Source organism: Synchiropus splendidus, chromosome 4, assembly GCF_027744825.2.
Source record: "Synchiropus splendidus isolate RoL2022-P1 chromosome 4, RoL_Sspl_1.0, whole genome shotgun sequence".
NCBI classification, from domain to species: Eukaryota; Metazoa; Chordata; class Actinopteri; order Syngnathiformes; family Callionymidae; genus Synchiropus; species Synchiropus splendidus.
The window spans coordinates 30,910,898-30,936,122 of NC_071337.1; the positions used below are offsets into that span (position 1 = coordinate 30,910,898).

General features: G+C 40.4%; 2 protein-coding genes across 2 annotated transcripts; one reads left to right on the forward strand and one right to left on the reverse strand.

Moving 5' to 3' along the window:
* Positions 1-396: 396 nt before the first annotated feature.
* On the reverse strand, positions 397-14,943 carry sh3bp5a (SH3-domain binding protein 5a (BTK-associated)). Its single transcript, XM_053863851.1, has 9 exons — positions 14,621-14,943; positions 14,466-14,528; positions 10,830-10,958; positions 4,365-4,529; positions 4,149-4,279; positions 3,879-3,921; positions 3,040-3,256; positions 2,524-2,871; positions 397-1,913 (listed from the first exon to the last, which is right to left on the reverse strand). Exons 1-9 carry the CDS (start codon positions 14,693-14,695, stop codon positions 1,744-1,746), a joined length of 1,341 nt encoding a protein of 446 aa, XP_053719826.1. The 5' UTR covers positions 14,696-14,943; the 3' UTR covers positions 397-1,743.
* Positions 14,944-17,860: 2,917 nt separating this feature from the next.
* LOC128758136 (E3 ubiquitin-protein ligase ZNRF2-like) lies at positions 17,861-24,845 on the forward strand. Its single transcript, XM_053863987.1, has 4 exons — positions 17,861-18,646; positions 21,388-21,483; positions 23,173-23,278; positions 23,995-24,845. Exons 1-4 carry the CDS (start codon positions 18,325-18,327, stop codon positions 24,050-24,052), a joined length of 582 nt encoding a protein of 193 aa, XP_053719962.1. The 5' UTR covers positions 17,861-18,324; the 3' UTR covers positions 24,053-24,845.
* Positions 24,846-25,225: the final 380 nt, after the last annotated feature.

The window sequence follows — 25,225 nt, forward strand, 5'->3', positions numbered from 1 at the left end:
GTACATACAAATATATAAATTATAAAGTTATATTTATTTAGTGTACTTAGTACTAGTTAGTTTTGTGGGTTTTCTTTTTCTTTTTTTTTAATTTATCCCTCTAAAACAGGCAAGAGAGTACAGAATACGGAATTAAAATCAAAGTCAAAGATAAACCTTGTGTCACTCTGAAGATAAAAACAGGGGACAAATCAATCAATTCCCCACGACTTATTGTAATTTTTAGTGTCGACAAATGGGGTCCATACATCTGTATCTCATGGGAAAAAAAATAAAGTGCTATGCTACATCATACTAAATATTCAATCTATCTCTTAATTGCTAGTCTATATAGTGTATTGTTAGTGTATCATTACTGTCACATAAATATTAGTGCCACATAAAGGGAGACTCAGGTTTATGCAAATGTTTATTCAAGGTTATATCTACAATAACATAAACTTGATGTAGCTCAGAGGCCAACACCTGCAGCTTCTCTCTCTCCCCCTAAATTTACAATGTGAAGCACGTGTTTATGTCGATTTTGTGTTGAACATCAACAACAATCACCAGAAAATATTATTCATGTACAAGAATATGGGAGTATAAATATAAACATCTTTACTACAGGGTCCATTCTTAAAAACACACACGACACTAGTTAAACCGCCCACACACACAAATAAACCACTGACGTTTAAGACTTTTACAAATCCCATTGGAAGACATCATGAATAGTAATTCAATCAAAGCTTAACAAGTTTTATACATGTTAATCTCACTTGCTACACACCAGGTCCACTATGTCTTAATGTGTTTGCTGAAAAAGACGCCGAACCACTCCACATGTAGCAACTCATTTAAATCATGGTTCACACACCACTGGGCTTGGACCACTGTTAAGTTCATTCATCAGGAACTCAAATAATGATCTTCTTCTGCTTCCCTTTTAGACAGGATGGACGCCAGAATGTTAGACTGAGATGGATGCACAACACTCGAAAGTCAGACTTCTGGCTGCCATGAAGGCAGGAAGAAATTCAATCTCACTAACAGAGGCAGTTACAATCAACATGAAGTATGTCAAATAACCTCAGTGAAATGAAGCACACTACATCTCAAAGAGTAAATATTGTAGCGTTCCATATAACATATGAAGCACCATTTGTCTTTACAAAGCTACACCATGAGAAGATGAGCAGCTGTTAATCTGTCATCTTTTTTTATTGCAATAGTTTCAATTTTGTCTGCATCTTGTGTGATTTCAATCAAACATTTGACATATTGATACAAGTAGCATCTTGAGAAATTGACGGTCATCACCATCATGACACAAAGGGGACTCCTTTCATTCGGAACAGTCTAAGGAGATGTGTTTTAGTAGTGACCAAACATCCAAACAGAATAAAGATTATTAAAGCACACTATTCAACAGAACAAATCCTCCTTATGTTATGAAGTCCTGATGTGGTTTTTTTTCCGCAACACAATTTATCAGGAGATTATATGGCACATAAAAGAAATAAAGCTTTCAGAAAAGACCACAGTGGTTCTGTAGTCTGTCTTTGTTGGGAAAAAGCAGCAAGCATAGCATCAGTCTTCCCCTACATTTGTTGTCTAGTTCAAAGTGAAAATGACATCATGAATGGAACAGTGAAGACTGAACTCACAAAGATAACAGGCAACACATCAGGGAAGTTGTAGGTTTGAGACGCTGGTTCCAATGTCCACCATAACTTGACTCTCATGGTTGAGTTTGAATGACTAAATACTGTTGACCAACAATATGGTCGAGGATAACTTGGGGGATGAGAGTTCAGGGCTTGTGAAATCAAGATTGTGGTCCTCGTCCACATTTTCTTGTGTTTGTGCGGTCAAGCTCAGTTTGTTCAGACTTGCTTGAAGTGCTGCCTCGGCACCCTCCGCTCGATCACCTATCAAGTCAGGGGGGGACATCATGAGCACTTATGCATGACCCATTATGTAAAAGTATGACCACTAAACATCCAAAAGTTGCATTTTTCAACATGAATACAACATGAGCACAACAGCAATATTAGAACTGACGACAGTTCATCTCAAATTCAGATGAAATTTGCCAATTAGATTATATAGACATTCATCAGACACATGATTCATTCTCAAGATGAACAAATCATCTTTTTGTAATATTCAACTACTCTATAGTGCCACTACCTTTTGGGCCATTTTTGTGATTTAACTTTTCTACAAAATCTATTCTCCATATGAAATCTATATATTTTAATATACATTTATAAAAATAAAGCCCTACTGTTAATGTAATGCAGAGTTTTTCAACCAGTGTAGCGTGAGAGACGGCCAGGTGTGCAGTGGGAAATGATCCAGTTTCCCCCCCATTTGTCAGGAGATGGAGGTGGTCGATATGATGACATTAAATAATGAACAATTGAAACGTGTTGATGATCTACCAACATGACAGCTTTAATTTCACAACTTGTAGTTCTGACACCTGATTAAAATGTAAAAAGACAGGCACAAAGAATGACACCAACGTACACACACCTCTCTCCTGGTCACAGTCTGGAGAGGAGGCTCCGCTGCACTGGCTGCGAGGGCCTAAGAGAGGTGAGGCATGTCCAGAACCACTCACAGAATCTGGGTCATTAGAGTCACAGGCACTCTCTGACTCCAGAGCACTGGGACAAGAGGATGAGAGTGAGGACGAAGAGGAAGGGGAGGAGAAGATGAAGGAACAGGAGGAGGGATAAACACAGGGCATGTCCAGGGGCGTGGAGGCAGATGTAGAAGGATGCGACGTGGATGATGAAGGTGAGGAGGGGAGGCGGGAGTCAGCATCCTCCTCGGAGCCGCTACTATGGATGCCCTCCTCGTCCGTCAACACTGACACCACTGAAACAGACACATGCACAGATACATATATGTACACACATAAAATATATACATATATATATACATATATATATATTGAGAGAGAGATATATAGATACATAAACACATGCAGATGAAATTAAGGACAGGAATGGGATGACCACTGTAATGGAATTGAGGTAAACTGACTTGATAAGCCATCAGACTCCATCTTGAAGTTTGTGATGTCCTCATTGCCCTCATCACCCTCAGCGCCAACACCCTGCTCTCTGGTCCCCATGGCAACAGATCGTCGCTGTGCATGAATCTCCTCAGAGATGCTCTCCAGGTTTCGCAGAGCTGTTCGATATTCAGCCTTCGCTGCCACAAGCTTAGCCTGGCGCTCATCCACATGCCGCTTCAGTTGCTTCAAGGCAGGACACCAAGTGTTATTGTTTAAATATTTAAATATTGTTTAAATCCTCAGCATATTTTGTGCAATGGTCATATAATCAATACTTTAGTTTCCTTTACAATACATCGTGTCTATTGAAAGCACCATCTAGCTTTATTTTGTCAATAATGCCTTTTCAAGTTGAGTAACATTTGTAGTTCACAAAAGCAAAAAACACTGATATGGAACACAAACATAAAATTTACAGATTCGACCACATTAGTGACCTATTAAAAGAATGAGAAAGTCTTCACAACTTACTTCCCAAAAAGGTTTTCTGCTATTTTGAAAACTGATTTGGATTCTGATATGCCACCATTTCTTGGCTCAAATTGTGACCAAAGGTGTTGTCACCCAGGAAATGAGATAGTTTTACTTTGTAAGGATTGTCTTATATTATAACAGTATTTATTTATATATGCACTGGAAATCCTGTGCTCCACCCCTTTCAATCTAATACAGTAAATAGTCTGTTAAATAAGAATGTCGTATTCTACAGACAGTATTAATGTGTTTGTTTGAGTAAATACTACAAGAAATGACGCCATTGGAGGTTCCTACAAAGTGGGTAATGATGTAATGATGTGTGAATTACCTCCAGCTGCAAATAATACTTTGCTTTCAGTTCAAAATACGGCCTGTGGGGGGAGATAGAGAACACACAATAAGGGAGGAGGGCACACAGCAAGACTGTAGAGGGAAAAAAACACTGCTCCATTGTAGCATTCCAGGGTACTGAGAGAAAGGGGCTACACCCCCAAATTGCACAACTCACACATCTGGTCTGCATCAGATGACATAAAGATAGCTGACTCCAATGGACACAAGAGGCAACTTCAAAATCTTCCACAGTACAACACGGCACCTGGATTTGTTGATGGAGCGTTTGAGCTTCTTCTCTAGCTGCTTCATGTGGCTGATGCAGGAGTTGTAGTTGGCTGCTGTTTTTTTGTGTTCTGTCTCACTCCGTGTCCTCGCCTGTTCCGCCTCCATCACCTACAACAAATGGCAAAAAAACAAAAAAAAATCAGTGTGAATCCGTTTCATCCTCTACCCGTCTCGGCAGCTTGGCAACACAGACCCTCTGTGTGGCATGGTTGAGCATTTCCTGCCACGCAGAGTCAAACTGCCGACTGTCCTCCTCCAGCAGCCTTTCCTCAGCCAGAGCTATCGTCTCCTTGGCTGCCTGTAGGATCTCAACTGCCCGCTGGAACTCCTGTGTGGCTCTCTGGGCTTCAAGCTGAGCCTGGAGTGACACAGATTTAAAAAGTAAAATCAGACAATGCTCCTATTTGCAATGAGACACCAAGGGAGAGCCATAAGATATACAAGGCTCCATTCCAAGACATGCCCAACTATTTTCATACTCCAGAAAGTCAGTAAATAATCCACTCATGTTTCATATGAAAAACCAGCCATAAGACTTCGTCCAGAGAAGATCAGCAGGAGTTGCATTGTGGATCCAGAGAGCGCTTATGACAGAGGTCCTAGAGTGGAAGTGTGGTGCTGTATGAGGAAGTCAGTAGCATCAGAGATGATGTGGTATGTTTCTGGTTTGCTATTGTCACGGACAGACTAAGGAGAACAGAGTCAGAATACATGTGTTTAAAAGACAAGGAGAGTTAAAAGACACTCTGGTTTTCAATGGGAGCGACTGGAAAAGGCCATACGGAGAACAATGTAAAAAGAATGGCAAGACAACCAATAAGGGTCATAGATGTAGTAAACGCAGTTGACCAAGACAAGCAAAGGTGGAGGAGGCTGACTTGCTCTGATGGGACATGCAAAGACAAAGTTCGTTTGTTGGCTATTAACACAATTGACTTCCCTCCTTTCATAGCTCTCCAGAATCTTTGACTTTTGTTTCTTCTACACCACAGTGTGAATGACTGGATTGTGCACTTCTCCTACACAGACAGACATAATCCAATGGACAAACATAAGCTTTGTGACAAAAAAGTCTGACACATTGAAAGTGGATTCATTTTAGCCGCACTCTCAGTCAACAGTGGGCCTATTCTTGTGTGATTCAAGGTCACTAAAAATGCAGTAAAAGACAAGGCGATGTATCATGGATACATTTGCATCTCAAAATCAGAAAAGGCCATTGTCAAGCCTAGGAGTATCGCATGAGTGTGTAGGTCAGCATGAATATCCAGGCAATAATCTTTGATCAATTTCAATTTCAACAAATCCAGTGCCACAATGGAAAAAAATATATCAGATAAAAATGTGTGAATATTGTGAAAATGATACAAATAATTAAAGCTAACAAAAGTGAAATGGAAGAAAAAAGTAAAAGAATATAAAAAGTGAGATCTTGATTAGAAGCAAAATTATTGAGGAGTAAATAGATTAATATTACATGCATGTAGGTTTCCCAATAAGTTCTTTTGAAGAAAAAAAACAAAGAATCATCACTCTTGATTTTAAAAATAAAGTACAATATGGGTTGCTTTAAGCTTCAGATCTTTCTACCAGGATCTAAAGTTAAAGGTTTGGATTGTGAACTAAAAAAACGTGTATATTTATATATATATATATATATATATATATATATATATATATATACCATCACCGACACCACATGCCCACCACCCCCTGTCACAAACAAATGATAGAGACTAGGAGTTTGACGTAAATGGAGGTCAGGGAGCATAAGCCATGTGTCTTACTCGTCCTTTATATCTGTGTGTGTGTGTGTGTGTGTGTGTGCGTGCGTGTTTGTGTGCAAACTCGTACTGTATTGCAATACCTGTGGGGACCAATTCTTGCCAACACTCCTACTTGTGGGGACCACATACATCTGTGGGGACCTTTTGTGGCAGGTTAAAAAACAGCTTGAGGATTACAACTTTAAAATAGCTGGGTCGACATAATAGAATTTCTGTTTGGTTTAGGTCTTGGTTTAAAGGTTAGCCATGGTTAGGTTTAGGGTGAGAGGCTGGAGAAAGCATGAAAGTCAATGTGCTTGTGTGCGTGGGCAGGTCTTGCCATACTCGTGAGTACCAAGCATTGACAAGCCACCTTCTCCTGAGGACATATTACTTTGTGACATTTTGGCCTGTCCTCATAGGTTCAGAGGGCTAAAACATCAGTAAAAGCAGTTAATTATAGTAGGGAACAGGTTTGGTTCAGAGTCCTAGTTAAGGTGAGCCATGTGTTTTGCTTGGTTAGGTTAAGGGTGAGAGGCTGGGGAAAGGGTTATGGCAATGAAAGAAAAGCATGTGTGCGTGTGTGTGTGTACTTGTACTTCTATCTTTGTGAGAACCTGAGTTTTTAATCAACAGAATGAGGACATTTCTGCAAAGTTTTTTGGCCGGTCCTCACCTCATTTTGAGGGCTAAAACTACAAAATAGCCTGGTTATTATAATTAGGTTTTTGTTTGGTTCAGAGTAAAGGTTAAGTTTAGCCATTTGTTTTATGTGCTTAGGTTTGGGGAAAGGGTTATGTCAATGTATGTCACTGACGGTCCTCACTAAGATAGGAAGACAAACCTGTGTGTGTGTGTGTGTGTGTGTGTGTGTGTCTGTGTGTATAGTGATAGGCGATCATGGACTGTCACACCAGACGAGACAAGTACTGATAAGTGTTCCCCGCAGATCATTTATTATCTTGACTATCTGGCTGAGACGAAACTCTTCTTGTCTGTCTTGTATGCCCCACTTACCAGGCCCAGTTTGGGGGGCGGGGGGTAATGGATATTTCATGAGAGTGGAGTGTGAGACAGCAATGGGGCAAGGAAAGGGACAAATGGATTTCCAGCATCAAGGATTGTTCTGAGGGAAAGTAAGGAATGGATCAGAACTCAAACACAGTACGCTCATCACTTTAACTGTAATTTGAATTTAAACCTAAGAATTTCGATTTCACAATGTTGGTTTGGGATCACTTCCTAGAGTTTAGCTGCATTTATCAAACCATCTTCATCTAAGGATACTGGAGCCAATCCCACAGTCACATGTGCCTGCACCAGCTGACGCACCAATGAATGTGCTTGATTATATTATTATATAATATTTACTTCATAATCACTGAACTTCATCATCGCAAAAACATTCCCAGAAGAGTGTCTCGATGTAGTAACAAAGCAACAACTATCTTTAGCAAACTATGACTCTACATCATCATAAACGCTTCGTCACCCTGTGGTGACCTCATTTTGCCTCCTTTTTCTAAAACACTCATAATGAATTTGCCACGGCAAGTCAAGATACATTCCTTCAAATATCCGAGGAGATAACAAAACCTGTTTTCGGCGGCAATAACTTACAGTGTGGAAAAACAAATTGGTCACAGCAACGAAGAGAGACTGGCAAGCACGCAACATCACGAGGCCATCCATTATTTCACAGAACGGCTGTCACAGGCCTGAAAAACAGTATGGCTACCTATTTGGACAAGGGATTGGTGATTCGTCCATTGAATTGGTCAAAAAAGCCGGAATTTTATTCGCACGCACACTGTTGAATCACAGGGTGAATGCCATATATTTATTTGAATCACCTTGCAGGGACAGCACCTGCCCAGGGGCGCCACCTTTGAGCAGCGGCAACAGAACAAGAGACTTAAAAAATATTTCCATATATTATCGCCGATCTCTCCAGAAGTTGTTTGTTAAAGTTGTTATTCAAATGTGCCAGTCCCAGAACACTCATGTCAGCCAACTCGGTGGGCTGCATGTGAGCAGGCAGGAAGAACGACGGAACTGTTCATTGTGCTTTTTGTCATTTCTTGTCGATGTAAATGAAAGAACGCTTAGTTCCTCAGAACGGTTTATCATGCTCAAGCCACGACACAGTTCTTAAGACTAGTGTATTATCCAACACTGCACTCTCTTCCCAACTCTACTTTCAGCCTGATCACTTGCTCTGAGAGAGAACAAGGACGTTGTCCTGAGTCCAAATCCTTTTGAAACTGTCCTGAAATTCCGCATATCATTACGATATGGCTGAGCTAGAGCAGATGCTTTCGCAAGAAAAATAGAAGCCAGTGTGATCCATGTGGGGGTTCGATAAGTCAATCAGTGCAGTAAAAATTTGAATCAGACTGACCATGACAACTGATCAATCTATGATAACGCATGCATTTTGACAGCCCAAAATCTGAAATGAAATTGTTCACTCAACGGTGGGCATGTTACATGCATGACCAGGAACCCAAACATCAATGTGTATCTGAAAATACAGCACTGTTAAAACTGTGAATGCACGCAGAGAACGCAAACCTCTGCCAAGCAGCTTCAGTCCACCCCCAACACAAGCTCCCAATGAATCATCTTCAAAATAACTCACTAACTCACTTTAAAAAAAGACAATGACAATCTTTTCAACAGAGTTCGTATTCTTAATTGACTGACCTAGAAAATTCAAATTCCAACCTTTTAACAGTAAAATACATGTCAGACGAATAATATGCGTCCCATTTATGGCCAAATATGCCATTGTAATTTAGCAGAATTATCAACTGACTGTAGGCACAACAAAATTGGAAAATTCCCATCATGCATTTCTGATTTTGATCCACGGAGTTTCCCACTTTATATAGCAAGGCCATTTGTTCCCGCATTGTTAGCAGTGTGGTCACAGGAGTGGAGCTTCATGGTGAAAGTGCAGAACATATCTGTGATTCTGGAGGAGACCATTGTCCTGGAGGATGCACCAGATCTGCCTATACCTTTTTGGATTGCTGTACACTCACGATATCTCATATCCTAAGGCTCTCAATTACACTTTTGACACATTTCAACATGTCTTCATGGAAAATGGTTCTGACAGTACACAGCGTCAACAGTCGCTGCAGAAGAAAAAGGGGACGCTTTCATACCCGTAATGGTAAACTGATGTCATGTTGGCACTTTCTTCATTTAAATATTCAATGCTGTATATTATTAAGCACATGTGTCTTTCTTGACAGATTTTTGCACAGCAAAATAAAAGTGTGGAAATGATGATTTGGAATTTTGTTTTTATTTAAATTCAGGTAACTAAACTATATTATGCAGTTAATTAGCTTTTGCTAATTCTATGAATCAGGCTGTTGAGCAAATAAATATAGTAATATTGGAAAAACAAAGAATTAATAGCAATAGCAATTCACAGAACAGCAGAAATGTAATTGGTACAGTAATGAAATGTCACTTGAGGAAAAGAAAGAATATGTCACAATTAAAAAATCTTACTGCAAAGGGTGCCTTGAAAATTAAAGTTATCTCAATTTAACTTTTTTACAGTGTGGCACAAATGCCAAAAGTGGTCCTGTCTCCCAGTGTTAAAGATTTCTTCCACAATCCAGACGGTGATCTGGATCACTCCCAAAATTTACAAATTGCACATAGTTCCTGAAAATTCATCCGTCCATAACTTTTCAACTTATTGTGAATTGTTCACACAGACAGAAAGACAAAGTAACGCAGTCAAAAATGTAGCCTCCTCGCCGGAGATATATAATTACTGTACATTATAAAGCGAGCAACCAAAAAGGATCATTCACGGCAGGTAGAAGAGGTGGAAACCAAGCAGGAACACATTTAGAGTATTTGAGAAGAAAACATCAATGTGTCCTTCAAGTCACTACATCTGGTTCTGAGTTGGAGATTCCGCAATGCTCTACAGGTTAAGCACTTTAGGAATAAGGTGGGAAAAAAATCTATATTGTGTGTACAGGCGACAAGGGGGGGGGGAAACAGTTCTTTCACCAAGACAAAAAAGCAAATTAATGTGCCATCCACAGGACTGAAGACACAAAAGACAAAAAAATGTTTAGTACAGACAACCAGCTCCACTCAGCCCCAATCTGCTGGAATGTAAGTGAAAACATGGGGGTTGGACGACTCTGGGTTTGTTTGTGGGGGTGGGGAGTGGGCTGAGGGAGTGTATGTATGTACATGGGTGTGTGCGTTCTCATTCTGGGCAGTGGAGGGTAATCGTTTTAAATCCTGGTAAAGTGGGTCAAGTATTAAATATTTAAACATCTCCATAATTGATCATAAATGACAACAGCATACACAAACACAACACAAATCTCAATGACAAACCCACACGTGCGAACACACACACACTTGCCCAGGTTCGTAATCGTTCGACACATATGCAAGGATACACATGTAAATATAAAGCGTCTATTTCAGTTTGTCAGCTCAGATGTGGCACAGAATCCTCAGCCAAGTGATCCCATAGGCTGGGACACATGCCAACTAAATATTTTGGGGCTGTCCTATCAGATCACACTCCCAGCAGGTTGAATCATTTTGACAGGAGAGGACACGGCCCTCAGCACGTCGTAGTCGCCCTGCATTCTCTGGCCAGGAGGCACAAATACGGTAGCCTTTTGCAAACCAAAACTGAGGGTATGACAGTAGTTCAGCGTACAGAGAAGGTAAAAATAGAATTCACGTGACCGCGCTCCTTTTAAGTCGATATAAGCTGAGCCTTTTAAACTTCTCATTGTTAATCCCGCAAGTCTGACTTTGCCGTTTTCGTCTGACAGCCGTGGAGACTAATCGCTTCAGTGGGTGTGTATGTTGTGGTGTAGGCACGTGTGTACCTGTCTTGCCACTTTGCGTGATTCCCAATATGGTTTGGAGTCATCCACCGCTCGACCAATCTTCTTCACCTGCTCGTCAAGCTTCACAGTGGCTTCCACCAGAACTGCGCGGAAGCGCTGACGAAAATCCTGCACAACACATACACACACAGAAGTCGGATTAAATATGGATGACGAAACACTATTTTCCCGACTATTAATTATTGCTAGGAAGCTGTCTGTTGCCATGGCAACATGGCTACTATAAAGATCTTTTTGAGCAGTAGTCCGAAATTGTATTAGTTAAGACATATGATGAAAATATGTAAAAACATATAGGAGGAGTCAGAGGTTTACACCCCTCATAATATCCGCTTTTGGAACAAAACTTTAGTGGCATAGGAGCCTAATATTGCGAGTCTTCGTTCTCTATCTAGGTCCAGTTCTTGAGTGTGGGAAGGACCAAGTGTGTGATCAAGAGGCAGGCTGGTGCAATGCCTGCCGCTGTGGCAAAGATATGGTCAGACAAGTGGGTGGCAACATAAAACAGAAGACCTCTGACACAAGCCGTGTCATGATAAGATCCTAGACGGGGTTGATCCGCAACTAGATATGGCTCACTTTGTCCATCCTGAATATGAATGGTGACTATACAAGACCAGACAAGTACTGCAGAGGCAGCGAGTCACAATGTATCGTTTGACAATCGCATCTCCAAAACAAACATGGTTATTGTATGAGCACTGCAATACCTTCCAGCTAAATAGGGTGTTGGCAATTGCTTATCTCCGTTGAATGCAAATGCACTTGTGGTCAAGCTAAATGAATGTGGTGATGTACTGTATAAACACAAGAATTGGGAGCCTTAGCATGTCGGCTAGCCTTGTGGGGTAGAAGCTCAGTCATCCAGGAGGCACTTGGAATGATGCTGCCGCTTCCAGTACAGGAGAGATCTAGGCATCTTGTCTGGTGGCCTAAAGAATTCCAGATACGGGAGGGGCCTCAGAAGTGCTTCCAGGACACACTGGAGAGATTACATGCCTGGGTTGTTTCGGGAAGGAACTGGGTATTATCTGGTGTGACATGGAGGAGCCTTTGGTGATAGGTTTCAAAACTAAGGCTCCATGCATTCCTCAGTAAGAGTACTGAGCCTGTTTTTGAGGTGTTCAAGGTGGTGGTGGTGGACGTTAAAAGCCCTGCAAACCTCTGCCATGCAGTTAATCAGCTCATACATGAAAATTTAATTCATTAAAAGAGATATGATGATACAGCCAAAAGCCGGGATCAAGGCAGGGACCTTTAGATCTTCTGTGTAACACGCTCTCAACTGGGGCTCACAGGGGCTAGGATGCCCAAGGACACATGCACACCGAGTCATATACATGCACTTTACAATGTAAAAATTCTAGATTCCTGATGATGATCCAGCTAACTAACACACTTTCATTTCATCATTTCTTGAATTTTGGCCGTGAACTCATTGACAATTGATAAAGATGCAGAATTGTTTTTAGAAACATTCAACTCATGGGAAACATGTATGTAAAGAGCTTAAAAAGTGAGATGCTATGTTAGCAAATTCTCCAGTTTTCTGTAATATGTCACAAGACTCCATCATATTCTACATGTGCTGTATGTAGCCATTATAGGAGAAACAGATTTGTTTGTTTTCAAAACATGTCAACACTGCAGTAACCACGACAGACACACATCACACACACGGGAGCCATAATAATGTTTAACATCACAAAAACACCAGCTGTCACTGTAAACTGAACAATTCAGCTGCGGTCCGATTGATTCGCTCTGTACATCAGTCACATCCCCTATACACCATTTGCAACATGCACACAGTACAATAAACAAGTTCACGCCACATAGACTGCAGAGAAACTGGCATAGCTTCACTGCTAGCAGAGTTCCAGAGGACACCAATTCCACTTATGTTTACCAGCACATAATAATAATAATAATAATAATAATAATAATAATAATAATATAATAATAATAATAATAATAATAATAATAATAATAATAATAATAATAATAATAATAATAATAATAATAATAATAATGCAGTCCGTATTATTGTTTATTATTATTCATTAGGATTTTTTTTGCTGTTTTGTACAGCTCTTCTCTAAACAACAGCAGGCTGGATATCTCCAGCTGAGCTGCATCTGTTCATGTGCAGCCATAGCAGGCTACTCAATTGAAGTCATCCCCAATCCATTTAACTGAAATGCAGGCATGTGCATGAAATCCACAGTTGGACCTCAGTTTTGGCCCAGATAGATAGATTCTCAGCATTTGCAGAGCTTAGTTAGCAGAACCTGGAGCTGCCTGGGCGCGTGTGTGACAGTGCATGGCATTTAGCAATCGTCAGCAGCACATACATCCTGGTCATCGAGCAGAAACTAAAAGGAGCTGATTTCATCTTAATGTCAATTCTGAGCTGTGTGAATACACAACACTACTTATGAGTTTCATTGAACACACAGGCAGACTCGTGCCAAGCATGTGTAAGAACTCGCTGTGTCCTTGAGTCCTGATCAGATGTTTGGTTCCAAGTTGGCAGTATTTTCATCCACATGGACATAATCTCACAACCTCAGCTCTCTCTGGATCATCCTCCTTAATCTGCTCCGGATCACAGAGAGAAAGTGACTCATTACGAGCACACATTCTACAACTGCTGACCTCTGTGACCCCTCGTGATTGCTGTTCAACAACTCTCAGAGAAATTACAAAAATAGTATATTTTCAAGTTTGGTACTTCCCTATCAACAATAAGTGAATAAAAAAAAAACATCTGATTTGAACAAAGCCGATGTTCACTCTCAACTGAATTCATTTACAGTCTTTCACAGTCACACAACAATGTATGAGCAATGAGCTGTGATTCAGCCATTGCTTTGGGATGAAAAAGCACAATAAAAGCATGCATGCATTGTTGCCACTTCATTGTGTGTGCAGTACTGCAATCACACTAAAACTGAGCACGTGCAGATGCAACAGTATATTTTGAAAGTGAATTCCAAATCAACAAACTCCACTGTTAGCATTGTTGTAATGATGTTCTGGTAGGAAGAGGAACAGCCCGAATGGCATACACAACTCCTGAAAAATGTGTAGGTTTTGAGAGCAGAGCCTGCACCGCCCATTTTCTCACATTCCATGGTCAGAACCCTAACCTTATGTATCATGTCCGTTTGGATTTTAACCTTTCACTCAAAGCGTTTGGGTCCCGAGTCACTGTCTAATGTGAATCAGAAAGTCCTAGTTTTGAGGGAAGAAAAGCTGTGGCTCACCTCTGGAATGGTCTACCACGAGTGAACAGTAACTCGTCTCCGGCCACAGTTCAAAATAGCAAGAAAACACTGTATGAGTTTAGTTCCCTGCTTGTCCTCGCCCCAGTTTTAAAAGCAGTTTCCTCTCTGGGTGTATCGAGTTCGCCTTAACAGGAAAGCTGAAGCCAATGAGATTAGAATGTGTGGTTTATATATGGCCTTATAACAACACCATTGAAGTGTAGTTTTCTACTTTAAGGTTGAAGGCAGCGTATTTTAGAGGGCACATTATAGTATGCCGGCCTGTTAAGATAGCATTTGTTTACCCCGTGGGATTTAATGACAGCAGTGTTATGTTTGGCCTCACCTCCAGCTCGCTTTCGCAGCGGTTAATGTCATCAGTCGACTGGTTCAGCTTCTCAAGTTCGCCCTGTTTACAGCAAATACAGAGACAAGATTTTCAGTCAGGATTTGCACCAGTGTCTAAACTTACTGCCATTTGCGTGTTGTGCAACATCATACCTGGATTCTCGGGTCCACTTCCTCTTCTTCGGCACACTGCGCCCCTTCCTCGCAGTTATTCTGTAAAGGATCCATCGCTGTTTTGATTCTAACCCTAATATTCCTTACAAATGGAGGTCACCGCGAACAAAGCCCGACCCTGAGGACTGGACGGCGGAAGAGATGGACCCACACTAACCTTCACCAGATCAAGCCACATCGCACAAATCAAAGTTCTGTAAAGGCTTTCATGTGTCTCTGGTACTGGAGTGTCCGCGGGGTGCGTGTCTGTCCTGCAGGAGACCCACGACACTATCTAACGGACCTCATCCTCCTTCGGCATCCAACAGGAAGCAGCAGCGTCAAGCTCGCTGTAGTGAACACGCTTCCGGTGATGCTTTTCTATGTAATAGCAGCAAATAAATAGCACAAGTCCATATTTGGGGAGAAATGCATTTCACTGTCATTCCATATTGCATTTTTTATATAATTAGTAATTAACATGCAGCATGGTAAACAAGATCAACATGGCAAGATCAACGTTTCTCATTCGTATTGATGAAACAACGGCATTCGGCAATGCAGACACTGTTATACGCATTTAGTATGGATTCAATTTAGATGTATAAACACACATACGAAAAGAAACACGTATTGAAAGACGTCCTTTAATCAAACAAATACATTACATGCCAAGCTGTAGTTTCCGGTTACACATTTTCTAACTTAACGTCGTCCAGTTCGCAAGTAATCTACTTCAACTGCCCCCTGGTGGCAATATTATGAAAGTGAAAAAAACCCATTCAAAGTCTACTTGGTATACGCAAGAGATAGTGCTGTTTATTAATTTCAGCGTATTTAACCGGCTGGTGGAATAATGGTATGATTGAAAAATGCTAGCATCCGATCCTTTTCCAGGAGGTGTATCTTCAAGAGTGTGACAGATGGGTGGACTATGAGATTGACAGACAGATCATGTTGCCTTCTCAGTTATAAGGATTTTGTGTCGTCTCTGAAAAGTCATACCTGTTCCCATGGCCATGTTCTGGAAGTGAAGTCTCAGCTGATATGGTGCAGTAGATCGCTCCCCACATAGCAGATTGTGTATGCCCAAAGATAGATAGAGTTGGGGTCCATAAATGAGCCCGAGATTGTTGAGTTCTTGAGACATATATATGTATATGAGGTCGTTGTGCTACTTTCTTGTAATTGATTTTACTGCTATGTATTAAAGTTGTGATCATACAGATGACTGATTGCACGTCACTGTTAAATGTGGAAATGAATAGATGTCATTTTGTAGGTTTAAGCCTGGCTTCTATGTAAACAAATTCAGGACTGTAGAGTTGTCACTCTTGTCATCTTATCAGCTGACTCCTTTGAATCTTTGGTTTATTATTTAACATTGTGTTGTTTTGCTTCTGCTTGATCAGACACCAGACTAACTTTGAAGTCCAGCTTGCCAGGATCTTGCCAAGTGCCTCAGTCACGTCCACACGGTTTGATAACTCAGGCTATCCGCGTGAAAGCCTTGTGACCAATCAGCCGTGGACGTTTCTATGTCAACTTCACTTCATGTGCCTCGCTGACCTAGTTATTAGTTCACTGCTGTGCTTTTATTGGCAGTAGTACTGACCACTGCAGGCCTGACTCCTTCACTAGAACGACCTGCACACACTGACTTTAAAAATCCGTTTTTCGAATCAAATAATTTACAAGAAGCGCGCTCGAGCAACCTTCACTGCTCATTTCTGTCTTGTCATTTGGTCATTTTGAAGATAGTGCTGTCATTGCTATCACCATCCAGGTCATGAGATAGATGTGCAGAAGTGCGAAGGATTCAGCTGGTGTAGACTACATGCTCATATGAGGACTTTTAACAGCGCAAATATATATTAGAAAGTGTCTTTGCTAATGAGCAAAATTCCAATCAATATGAAAAGATTGCCCCAAAACATTTTAGACCACAGTACTTGTTCTTCTTCCTTGTCATAGCCAATCACTACAATGCTGCTCCTCTAAGCTTCTTTTGTACACACACTAGACTTGTGTGCATCAAACACACCAGGGTGGAAAATCTCTGATCGCGTCAGCTAATAACACACAAACTGGTGAGCGGATGTTATTCACAACCATTATGTTTGCTGACATCCCACGAACCTGTTACCAATCAATCAATTACGCTCACTCCAACACACTCCAATATAGGCAGACGAACAAACAATCTGCTTATCCAGACAGACAAACACATGCATCATTTTCACAGCTGTACATCGTTATATACATTACATTTCACCCTGTATAAAACATGAGTTCTGGTTGTGAAAACAAATGTGGTGTGAAATCAAGAGCATGCATCATGATACTGTTTCTTTTCAGGCTCTACTGGAAAATGAAGGGAAGAAAAGGAGGAGCTGCTGTATCACACTCAGGACTGGTGACTTGTGTTGAGTCCAACAGACCTCTGGTCTTATTGGGATTGACGTCATGAGCCACCTGACGTACCCAGTCGTTAAGCGGCAGTTGGAGGCAGCAAAATAGATGTTCGACCTTCAAAATAAAAGCGTCAGACTAGCGCGAGTAAACAAAGCATTCTTGCGCGTGTTTCAGTCCTGCCAGTGCCAGTTCTATGCAGTGTTATTATTATATTATGCACTACTGTTCTCTGTGAAATGTTCGTTTAAATGTGATGCACTCGGTCTGATCGTGGATGAGGGTGACAAGGACAAACTTCGCAAGTTAAGGAGACAAGTAAGTCTCGTTTTTCAAGGGGGTAACATAAACAATGTAATTGTATTTTGGTGAAACTTAAAGTCGTGTGATCGTTCAGTGTTGTGTTTGCAAGTATCTACAGGTACTTCACTCAGTAAAGTACAATCATCTTGGTCATGCAATGCCAGTTTTAAATGTGAAACTTCAATATATCCTTTTAAGATATTATTTCAGTAAAGTGAAATAATATATTACCGTTCTCTTATTCCCACAATAAAAGGGTTGTTTGTACACTGACACGTTCTGTGATATAATTAAATTCAATATGATTACATATTTGAATAATGTCTGCATAGCAACATGTTAGTACAACTTGTATTTCACCTACTTAAAAACAGAATCAACGGTGAATCAAAATCATGAGCGATATGTGCTACACGTGAAGGGAAAGTAGGAGGCTGGGCATGTGACACTTGCTTTTATTTTGAATTCAAGATGACATCCTCGTGGTGGGTTCAGGCCTATTGACGGATTGGTGTCATCGGAGGAGGAGGAGGAGGAGGGCAGTCACTGCTTTGTTTTTCTTCACAGGCGGCCTCGTTTCTAGACTAAAACAAACTTGAACCTGTATGTTAGCGAAACCTGCACTCGTCTGGAGAAAGAGGCGTCGCGGACGGTTTTTTCAGCGCTCGTTCCTTTTGCCTTCTTGAAGCGGGGACGGCAGCAAACGAGTATTTTGGAGACGAACTAATGCGTCACGACATTACGCACCGAGAAACTTTGAGATGTTGACTCGCTGGAGCTTTGCTGCGTTCACGTGTCGAGCTCTAGTTCCTTTGTTGCTGTCAGTCGCTACAGGGGTCCTGGGCAGCATGTTGAGAGGCTGAGGACTTGAACTGGACGTTCTAGAGGAACATCGTCTTTAACTGAGCACAAATAGATTATATGGCGCTGAACAGATAACTGTCAATAAGGAAGAAACAATAAGAAGAGGTGGGTGTCTCTCGCACGGAATGGGTGGTAAACAGAGCAGCCCGGTGTTTGACGGCAGAACTCGAGCGTATTCCAGCTCCGATCTCCCTTCTGGTAACTCCAGCGGCGGTGAAAGGTTTACTGGGTTTCGGTACACCAATGGACCCGACGGCCCACGGATTCGGTACACTGGCGGAGGACCCACCAGCTCTGGGCTGAGCATTCCAGCTGGACGGTCCGGTTCTCAGGTTCTCGACCAGAGCCTGGATGGCACTGATGGGGACAATGATGAGACCCCCCCTGAGGGCCACCGGCTGCTCATCGGCTCCCTGCCGGCCCACCTGTCCCCTCATATCCTGGCAGGTACTGTAACAGTCGGGCGTATGAGGAAAAGGTGTCTACTGGCCTGTAATGTCGGTGTCATTACTGTAATAGCTGAGTCATGACCTTATTTCAAAAACTTTTCTGTTTTGCAAAAAGTGTTTTATCTAAACTCTGGGATGAGGGCACTATGTAGGTCAGCAGATAAGAACTTCCTGCTAGTTACATATTGCCTGGAATACACACACACACATCTATGTTACGTTTGCATCTTTGTGAGGACCTTAAAATAATGTTTTCTGCAGTCTTGCACCCTAAACCTTACCATCCAAAATAAGTGGCAAACCTTTGACCAGTGCTCTGATGCAAACTTAAACCTAATCATAATGACCCAGTTATTTTGAAGTGTCCATCATCAAATCGAGGCTTGGATTTGTATTTGTATTGATAAATGGTTCCCACAGAGACATAAGGACCCCACAAGGAGGTCTTTCTAAACAGAGATACACACAACACACTTCCTGAATCTCAAGTCTAGCAGTTTCTCAACTGTTGTGTTGTGTCTACAACAACAACACCAGAACTTGTGGTCACCTATTTACAGTAGTTCCGTCCTGTTGCCGTGTTGATCACTGCAGCCTTGACTTGGCTCACTGACTTACTGACATGAGCTCAAAATTAGGTTATCAACAAATTACCACATCATTAACCTTTGCTCGTTTGATAACTTCTGTGGTGACTCTGAACCATTGTGTGTTTATCCATGCTCTTATCTTCATTACCAACCTCAGAGTAAAACATGAGACAAACAACGTACCCAGCAGATGTTGTTAGCTTGACGGTTGTGGTAGAGAAAGGGTCACAGCCTTCTTCATATCAATTGAGGGTATAATATGTTATTATTGACAAGCAGAAGGGTGTCAACTGTTGGATTAACAGCCGTTTTTTTTTAAAATATAACTTTGGCACAGTGTCACACTTATCCCCAGAGTTTTAGAACGAAAAGAAAATGTTCCTTTGCAGTATAAGATGACCTCCAGATTATTTTGCCTCAAAGCAAGAGGAGTCATGTTGCAGATCTGGACATGTATTCATAGACATCGTATGTCAACGTCAGCACCACATGTGCTTAGTTGAATCCAACCTGGCTGCACTTTGACATTGTTGTTTTTTTCCAGATAAATTAAAAACTAATCCAACCTGGCTGCACTTTGACATTGTTATTGTTTTCCAGGTAAATAAAAAAATATTAATGCTTCTGTACTAATATGAACAGGAACACCAAGGAATGTTTCACAAGAATAGAGATAAAAGACAAAAGAATGAATGTTATGATGTTTTAGGATGTTCTTACAAATAAACGAAGCACATCTGGTCAATCCATATGGCACTTATAAGCTGTGGAGTCACCTTAGTCGATCTGTTAACAAGCTTCCTCACAAATTCACCTACTTAGTTGTGCTAATATTAGCTGACAAGTAGTTTGGGTATTTCTCTTTATTTCACTTGTCTCATTAGCAACGTGTTGTTCCACATTTTGCTGAACTCAGAGCAAAACATTAGCCAAACAATGTTAGCAGCGTACACATTCATGTTGCTGTATAGGCTAAGGCAGGGTGTTGACTTCAGTTACGCAAGCAACTGAAGTGCTAAACAAGGTGTGAGATGCAGGCGGAGCAACGTGTTTATTTGATTTTGATGTCTGCATTTACTTAAAAGTGAAACAAAGCATGCTTATATCTATATGCACTCTACGTGCTAACCGTCTCCTCAACTGTGACTTGAGGCTGAAATGTGCATTTGCTTTCCCATCTACCATCAAAGTCCCTCACTGTGCACCAAAAAAAAACAACCTAATAAATAAATTACAATTGAAAGACAAATCTCTAATGCTTTAATCGTCGTGGATCACGATTTTCACATGTACTTCTCGGTTTGGTGTACTTCAACTTAGTTTGAAATTTAGCTTTGAACCAATGGTGTGCATCTTGAGGTCTCAAGGTCTTGACTTGACTGTAAAGAACAAGTTGACAGCGTCTCTAAAGTCCTCAGCTACTCAGTCAAAATGAAATCAATCAATGCAAACTTTAAGTATAATCTAATTGCATCAATAAAAGAGTCAGAATTAGAAGCAAAAATGATGTTAATAGTCCGGTGAATTTTATTTTTAATTTCTTTCTTTTATTTGTAATTCAGTTACATTGTTGCTACACTCAGTTTCTGGGGGTTTTTCCCGGACGATAGGTGTTTTTATTTGTGGAAGACGAATAAAATGGGAAGGTACAAAGGGATATGGGCTTGGGAATGTTCATATTTTTGTTAGAATTTATCATGATTTCACTTTCTAGTCACCTCTTAAATACCTGATTGTGTGCTACTAAAATTCAGGAGGACATGCATCACTGGGGAGGCATCTGGGTGTATATCACATGTGTTCGGTTCTTTGAAAAACTCGATAAAAAAGATTAAGATAAAATAAAATCAAAATGAACTGGCTGATTTGAAGAGTGCTATTGGTGGATTATCCAGGTAAATGGTTGCCGACATCTGAGCAGGGTTTCTGGGCAGTTTGTTCTAATCATCAACAGAACATGGTTTCCCTTTGGTTCTGCTGCTCCGGGCCCAGTTCACCAGTATGTAGGTCAGTGAGAGTTTAGTTACGCCAGGGAAGGCTGTTGGTTGCGTCAAGCTTGTGAGAAAAATAACCCAGTCCTGTGTTTATTTGAGTGAAAGGTCATCATTGCAGAAATTACCAAATATGAATTGGTGTCATTGTCTTTTAGGGTTCCATTGTCCACTCTGCTCCAAGTTCATGCCTTCCGAGGAGATCGAGAAGCATCTCCTCATGTGCTTCAGCAAGACGCGCCTCTCCTACAACAGTAAGACGCAGCACTTCACATCAGCACGTGCCACATGTGTTTGAACAGTATTCTGTCCTCGTCCGGCAGCACGCCTCTCGACCTCCAGCCCATATCTCAGTAAACATGAGCACCTGGTGTAAAATGTGTCACTTTAACTACACAGATTTCTTGATACTCGCAGAAAAGCCACTATGTGCACTTTCATGGAACCATACATGAATGTACGTATGTATTTAGAGTGTTGTTGTGGCTCTTGATTTTGAGTTATTTCGCATTCAAAGTTTCAAGAATATAAACCACTTAGGCCGTCTGCCTTCTTCTAGACATCAAGGTTATTCTGGATTGATTGAAAAAAAGTGGGAGAATCCTAGTTTACTTGTTAGTTGTAACAGACGGTCTGTTGCAAAAGAGTGACATCAAGGTCAGGAGAACAACAATGGATCTGAAGTTGGTGTGTTGGTGGCTTTGCAATTAAACACCCTATTGATGGATGAAAACACTGCAGTTGCGTCTGCTCAAAAATAAAAGAGTAGAAATGACCACTTCAAGGATCACTTTACCATTCTGCCACCAGAATTCTTTTCATGTTGTTTTCACATCTTATTGTATGTTTCGTGTGTGCAGAAAGAACTGGATGATTTATGTTTACAATTTTTTTCATATATGTTGAATATGTTTATATGGTAGCAAATAGGGCAGAGTATTTGCAGGTATCTTGCAATGCGATACCTATCTCGATACAGGAGTGGTGATAGGATACGTTGCGATATATTGGGATACTGTAAGTTCAGCAATGTGAAAAAAACTTATATCAGTCCAGATAGCGATATTTTCTTACACCCCATAGTTAAAAATTGCTGTGCATCAGGCAGAAAGAATAATACCAAACAAGTATTAAAAAATGTTAGATTGTGGGAAAAATACAAACAAAAAATACTATGTAGAGAATGTAAACATGGACAAAAGATATAACTAAGAAATGTCACAATTTAGACACCAGAGCTTGTCCAATAAACAAGAGCCAACAACATGAAAAAACATATTGTTGCCTCTATAAAGCTAACTGTAGTGTGTTTTTCCTGTTACACCAAAGAACGTACAGCGTGACTTATGTAACACTTGTCATGCTTTTGTCACATGAATTTTAGTTCCACATAATATTGTTGTGAAAATATCAAAGGTTTTGTAGATGTCTTGGAAAAGTCGGTGTAAACGGCTAATATTTAAGATCTCCCTTTCTGCTGTTGTGTATACTCAGTTGAGAAAAGATCTACTAGAAGAGATATCCTGATAACGTAGCTGAGTGGCTCCATACATGTATATATATATATATTTAACTCATGTTTTTGCTCACTGCATGTGTTTTCGTGTCTTAATTCTTCTCTGAGCACAGTTTCATGGTGACTCCCGCGCCTTAGGTGTTGACACTAGAGCCTGTTGCAGCTGAAACTACAGATAAAGATGTGACACGCTCAAAGAAAACACTGCAGTTTGCACTTTTTCCTGTCTTTCAAAGCTCATGTCCATGTTTGAGCACCAATGATGTCAGATGTTCTGGTGGCAAAGGTTAAACAGATGGTTATGAAAGACTAAACCGAACATTTGATACGTGGCCTGGAGTGCGTGTGCTAGTGCCTGTGGATTTGCGTGAGCATGTGAGTGGCTGCTTTTCACTCAGTCTGTCTCTGTCCATGTTGTCTTTCTCAGAGGACATCCTGTCCAGAGACTCTGGGGAATGTACCATCTGTTTGGAAGAGCTGGAGCAGGGAGACACCATCGCCAGACTGCCTTGCCTCTGTATCTACCATAAAGGGTAATTTCAATACACAAGACGGTGTTAGTATTCTTCCATATAACTTTGCAAAAGCTATACTTAGGAGAGACTTATGTGGTGTTTATATCATAGAAATAACAACGATGATGATTCTTTCATAACAAACAGAAAACAAAGTTATGCATTATTTTGTGATTTCGTAGTGACTGTTTCAGCAAACACTGTAGTTTTGTATCAGAGATGTGACGAATTATTGGAACACAAGCTCATTAATTTACTAAACGTTTAGAACTAAACCTTCATTCTAAAAAAATGTAGGCTAGATATTCCATTTTTTACATTTTGTTGCGCATCAGGGTGGAGAATAATACATATTTTAGGGCCGTCATTAGATTATTATTATAAATTAAAGCTGAGTTAGCTGGCTAATAATGGCAAATGAATGATACATTTTGTACCTGTTCAAACTTCAACTTAAAGGAAAATGTCATCAATATGTTTTTAAGATTAGTTCATTGTCACTTTTGCATTGCGGGATTTATATTTTCGCTCCAGCTGTTCTGGGTCTATTATAGAAACATTATATAATGTGGAAACATATTTCTTGTGCAGGCATGAATTCATTTTGTTGAAATATGATGTCTTGATCTTATATGTTTAGTCAGATTTACTGCATTAAAATGTCTTTCAAAATGTGTTTTAATCAGGTCTTGCATGAAGATGTAAGTTGAAATGTGGTTTTTATTCTCTTTCAGGTGCATAGATGAGTGGTTTGAGGTGAATCGCTCCTGTCCGGAGCACCCAGCAGAGTAGTAGCTGTCGGAGATTTCCTACTGTGGGCCACTGTCATTAACAGGGCCCCCCCACTTCACGTTAACATTGTTCCAGTGGTTGAAACATTTCTGTGCTCTTCAGGGATGGTCAAACATTTGAATGGACTTCATTTACCCAACAGCAGTGGACTCCTTCTTTATTGCTGCTGTGAGAATGCTGTCGTGGGATACTCAGTCATCCACCGATTGCTTCCTGATAATAAATGAATGTTCCTTCTCCTCTGCTGATGAGAATCAAGCTGAACTACTGATGAAGATATTGTGTCAATGAGGAAGCCACGTGTCTTTGTAGTTCAGGAAGAGTTGTCTGTGAAATGTGAATTCACTATGAAAGTCAATATCAGCTTTAAATGTATGATTACACAGCTCAGTACAGTAGATTATTTTAATCACCGTTGTTTCTTAAACATTTTCAATGTTCTAGACCAAATAGTCTTAAGATGAAACGGTCAAGTAAGTTAATGACTTTCAGACTATTAAGAACCACGTGCGTGATTGTGTAGGTTAGCGGTGAGAAAAGGCTCAGACATATCTAATGGTAAATCAAACTCTCAAAATAAAGAGTGCCATAATATGCTGCTATGTCATAGACTGGAAAACTTTCTATAACCTTTGAATCTTTGTATTGTCCTTATTTGTATTGTAATGAATTGCACAATAAATGTTTGTCAATGTGTATGTTTGAATTTTTTTTTTTTTAATAGAACTGAGTGAACGCATGTTGTGACATGATCGGGTGGATCATTTTTTTTTGAAACATTTGTGTGGATATAATTGAGGTGTGACGTCTATTCTAACTTGACAATAGAGTTAGAGAATAGAGAATAGATCTGACCTATATTATCTCATATATTAGCTAATGTCCAAGAAACACAGAATATAAATGAAACGAAGACATGACATTTGTATTTTGGTTCAGTTATTGCTTGTCCTAGAACAACAATTATATAATTATTAGTTATTATCACAATGATATAAGTTGCATAGTCATGTTTCCCCTTTCCACTAATAAAAAATAAATATATAATCTTTTTGTTTGGTTGAATTTGCATATTATTTTTACATCTGTGTTCAGTCCATTGAAAACTACTTTCCATCGAATTAACATTCTATTTCTGATAATGCTTATAGAGTTCAAGGGCCGTTTTTGATC

Excerpts from the sequence above, each read along its gene's own strand:
- sh3bp5a (XM_053863851.1), bottom strand. The coding sequence starts at position 14,695 with ATGGATCCTTTACAGAATAACTGCGAGGAAGGGGCGCAGTGTGCCGAA. Across the intron at positions 10,959-14,465 it reads GCTGCGAAAGCGAGCTGGAG|GATTTTCGTCAGCGCTTCCG; the intron begins GTGAGGCCAAAC and ends TGTGTTGTGCAG. Across the intron at positions 4,530-10,829 it reads CACGCAAAGTGGCAAGACAG|GCTCAGCTTGAAGCCCAGAG; the intron begins GTACACACGTGC and ends GTGTCACTCCAG.
- LOC128758136 (XM_053863987.1), top strand. The coding sequence starts at position 18,325 with ATGGGTGGTAAACAGAGCAGCCCGGTGTTTGACGGCAGAACTCGAGCG. Across the intron at positions 21,484-23,172 it reads GACGCGCCTCTCCTACAACA|AGGACATCCTGTCCAGAGAC; the intron begins GTAAGACGCAGC and ends TGTCTTTCTCAG. Across the intron at positions 23,279-23,994 it reads CTCTGTATCTACCATAAAGG|GTGCATAGATGAGTGGTTTG; the intron begins GTAATTTCAATA and ends ATTCTCTTTCAG.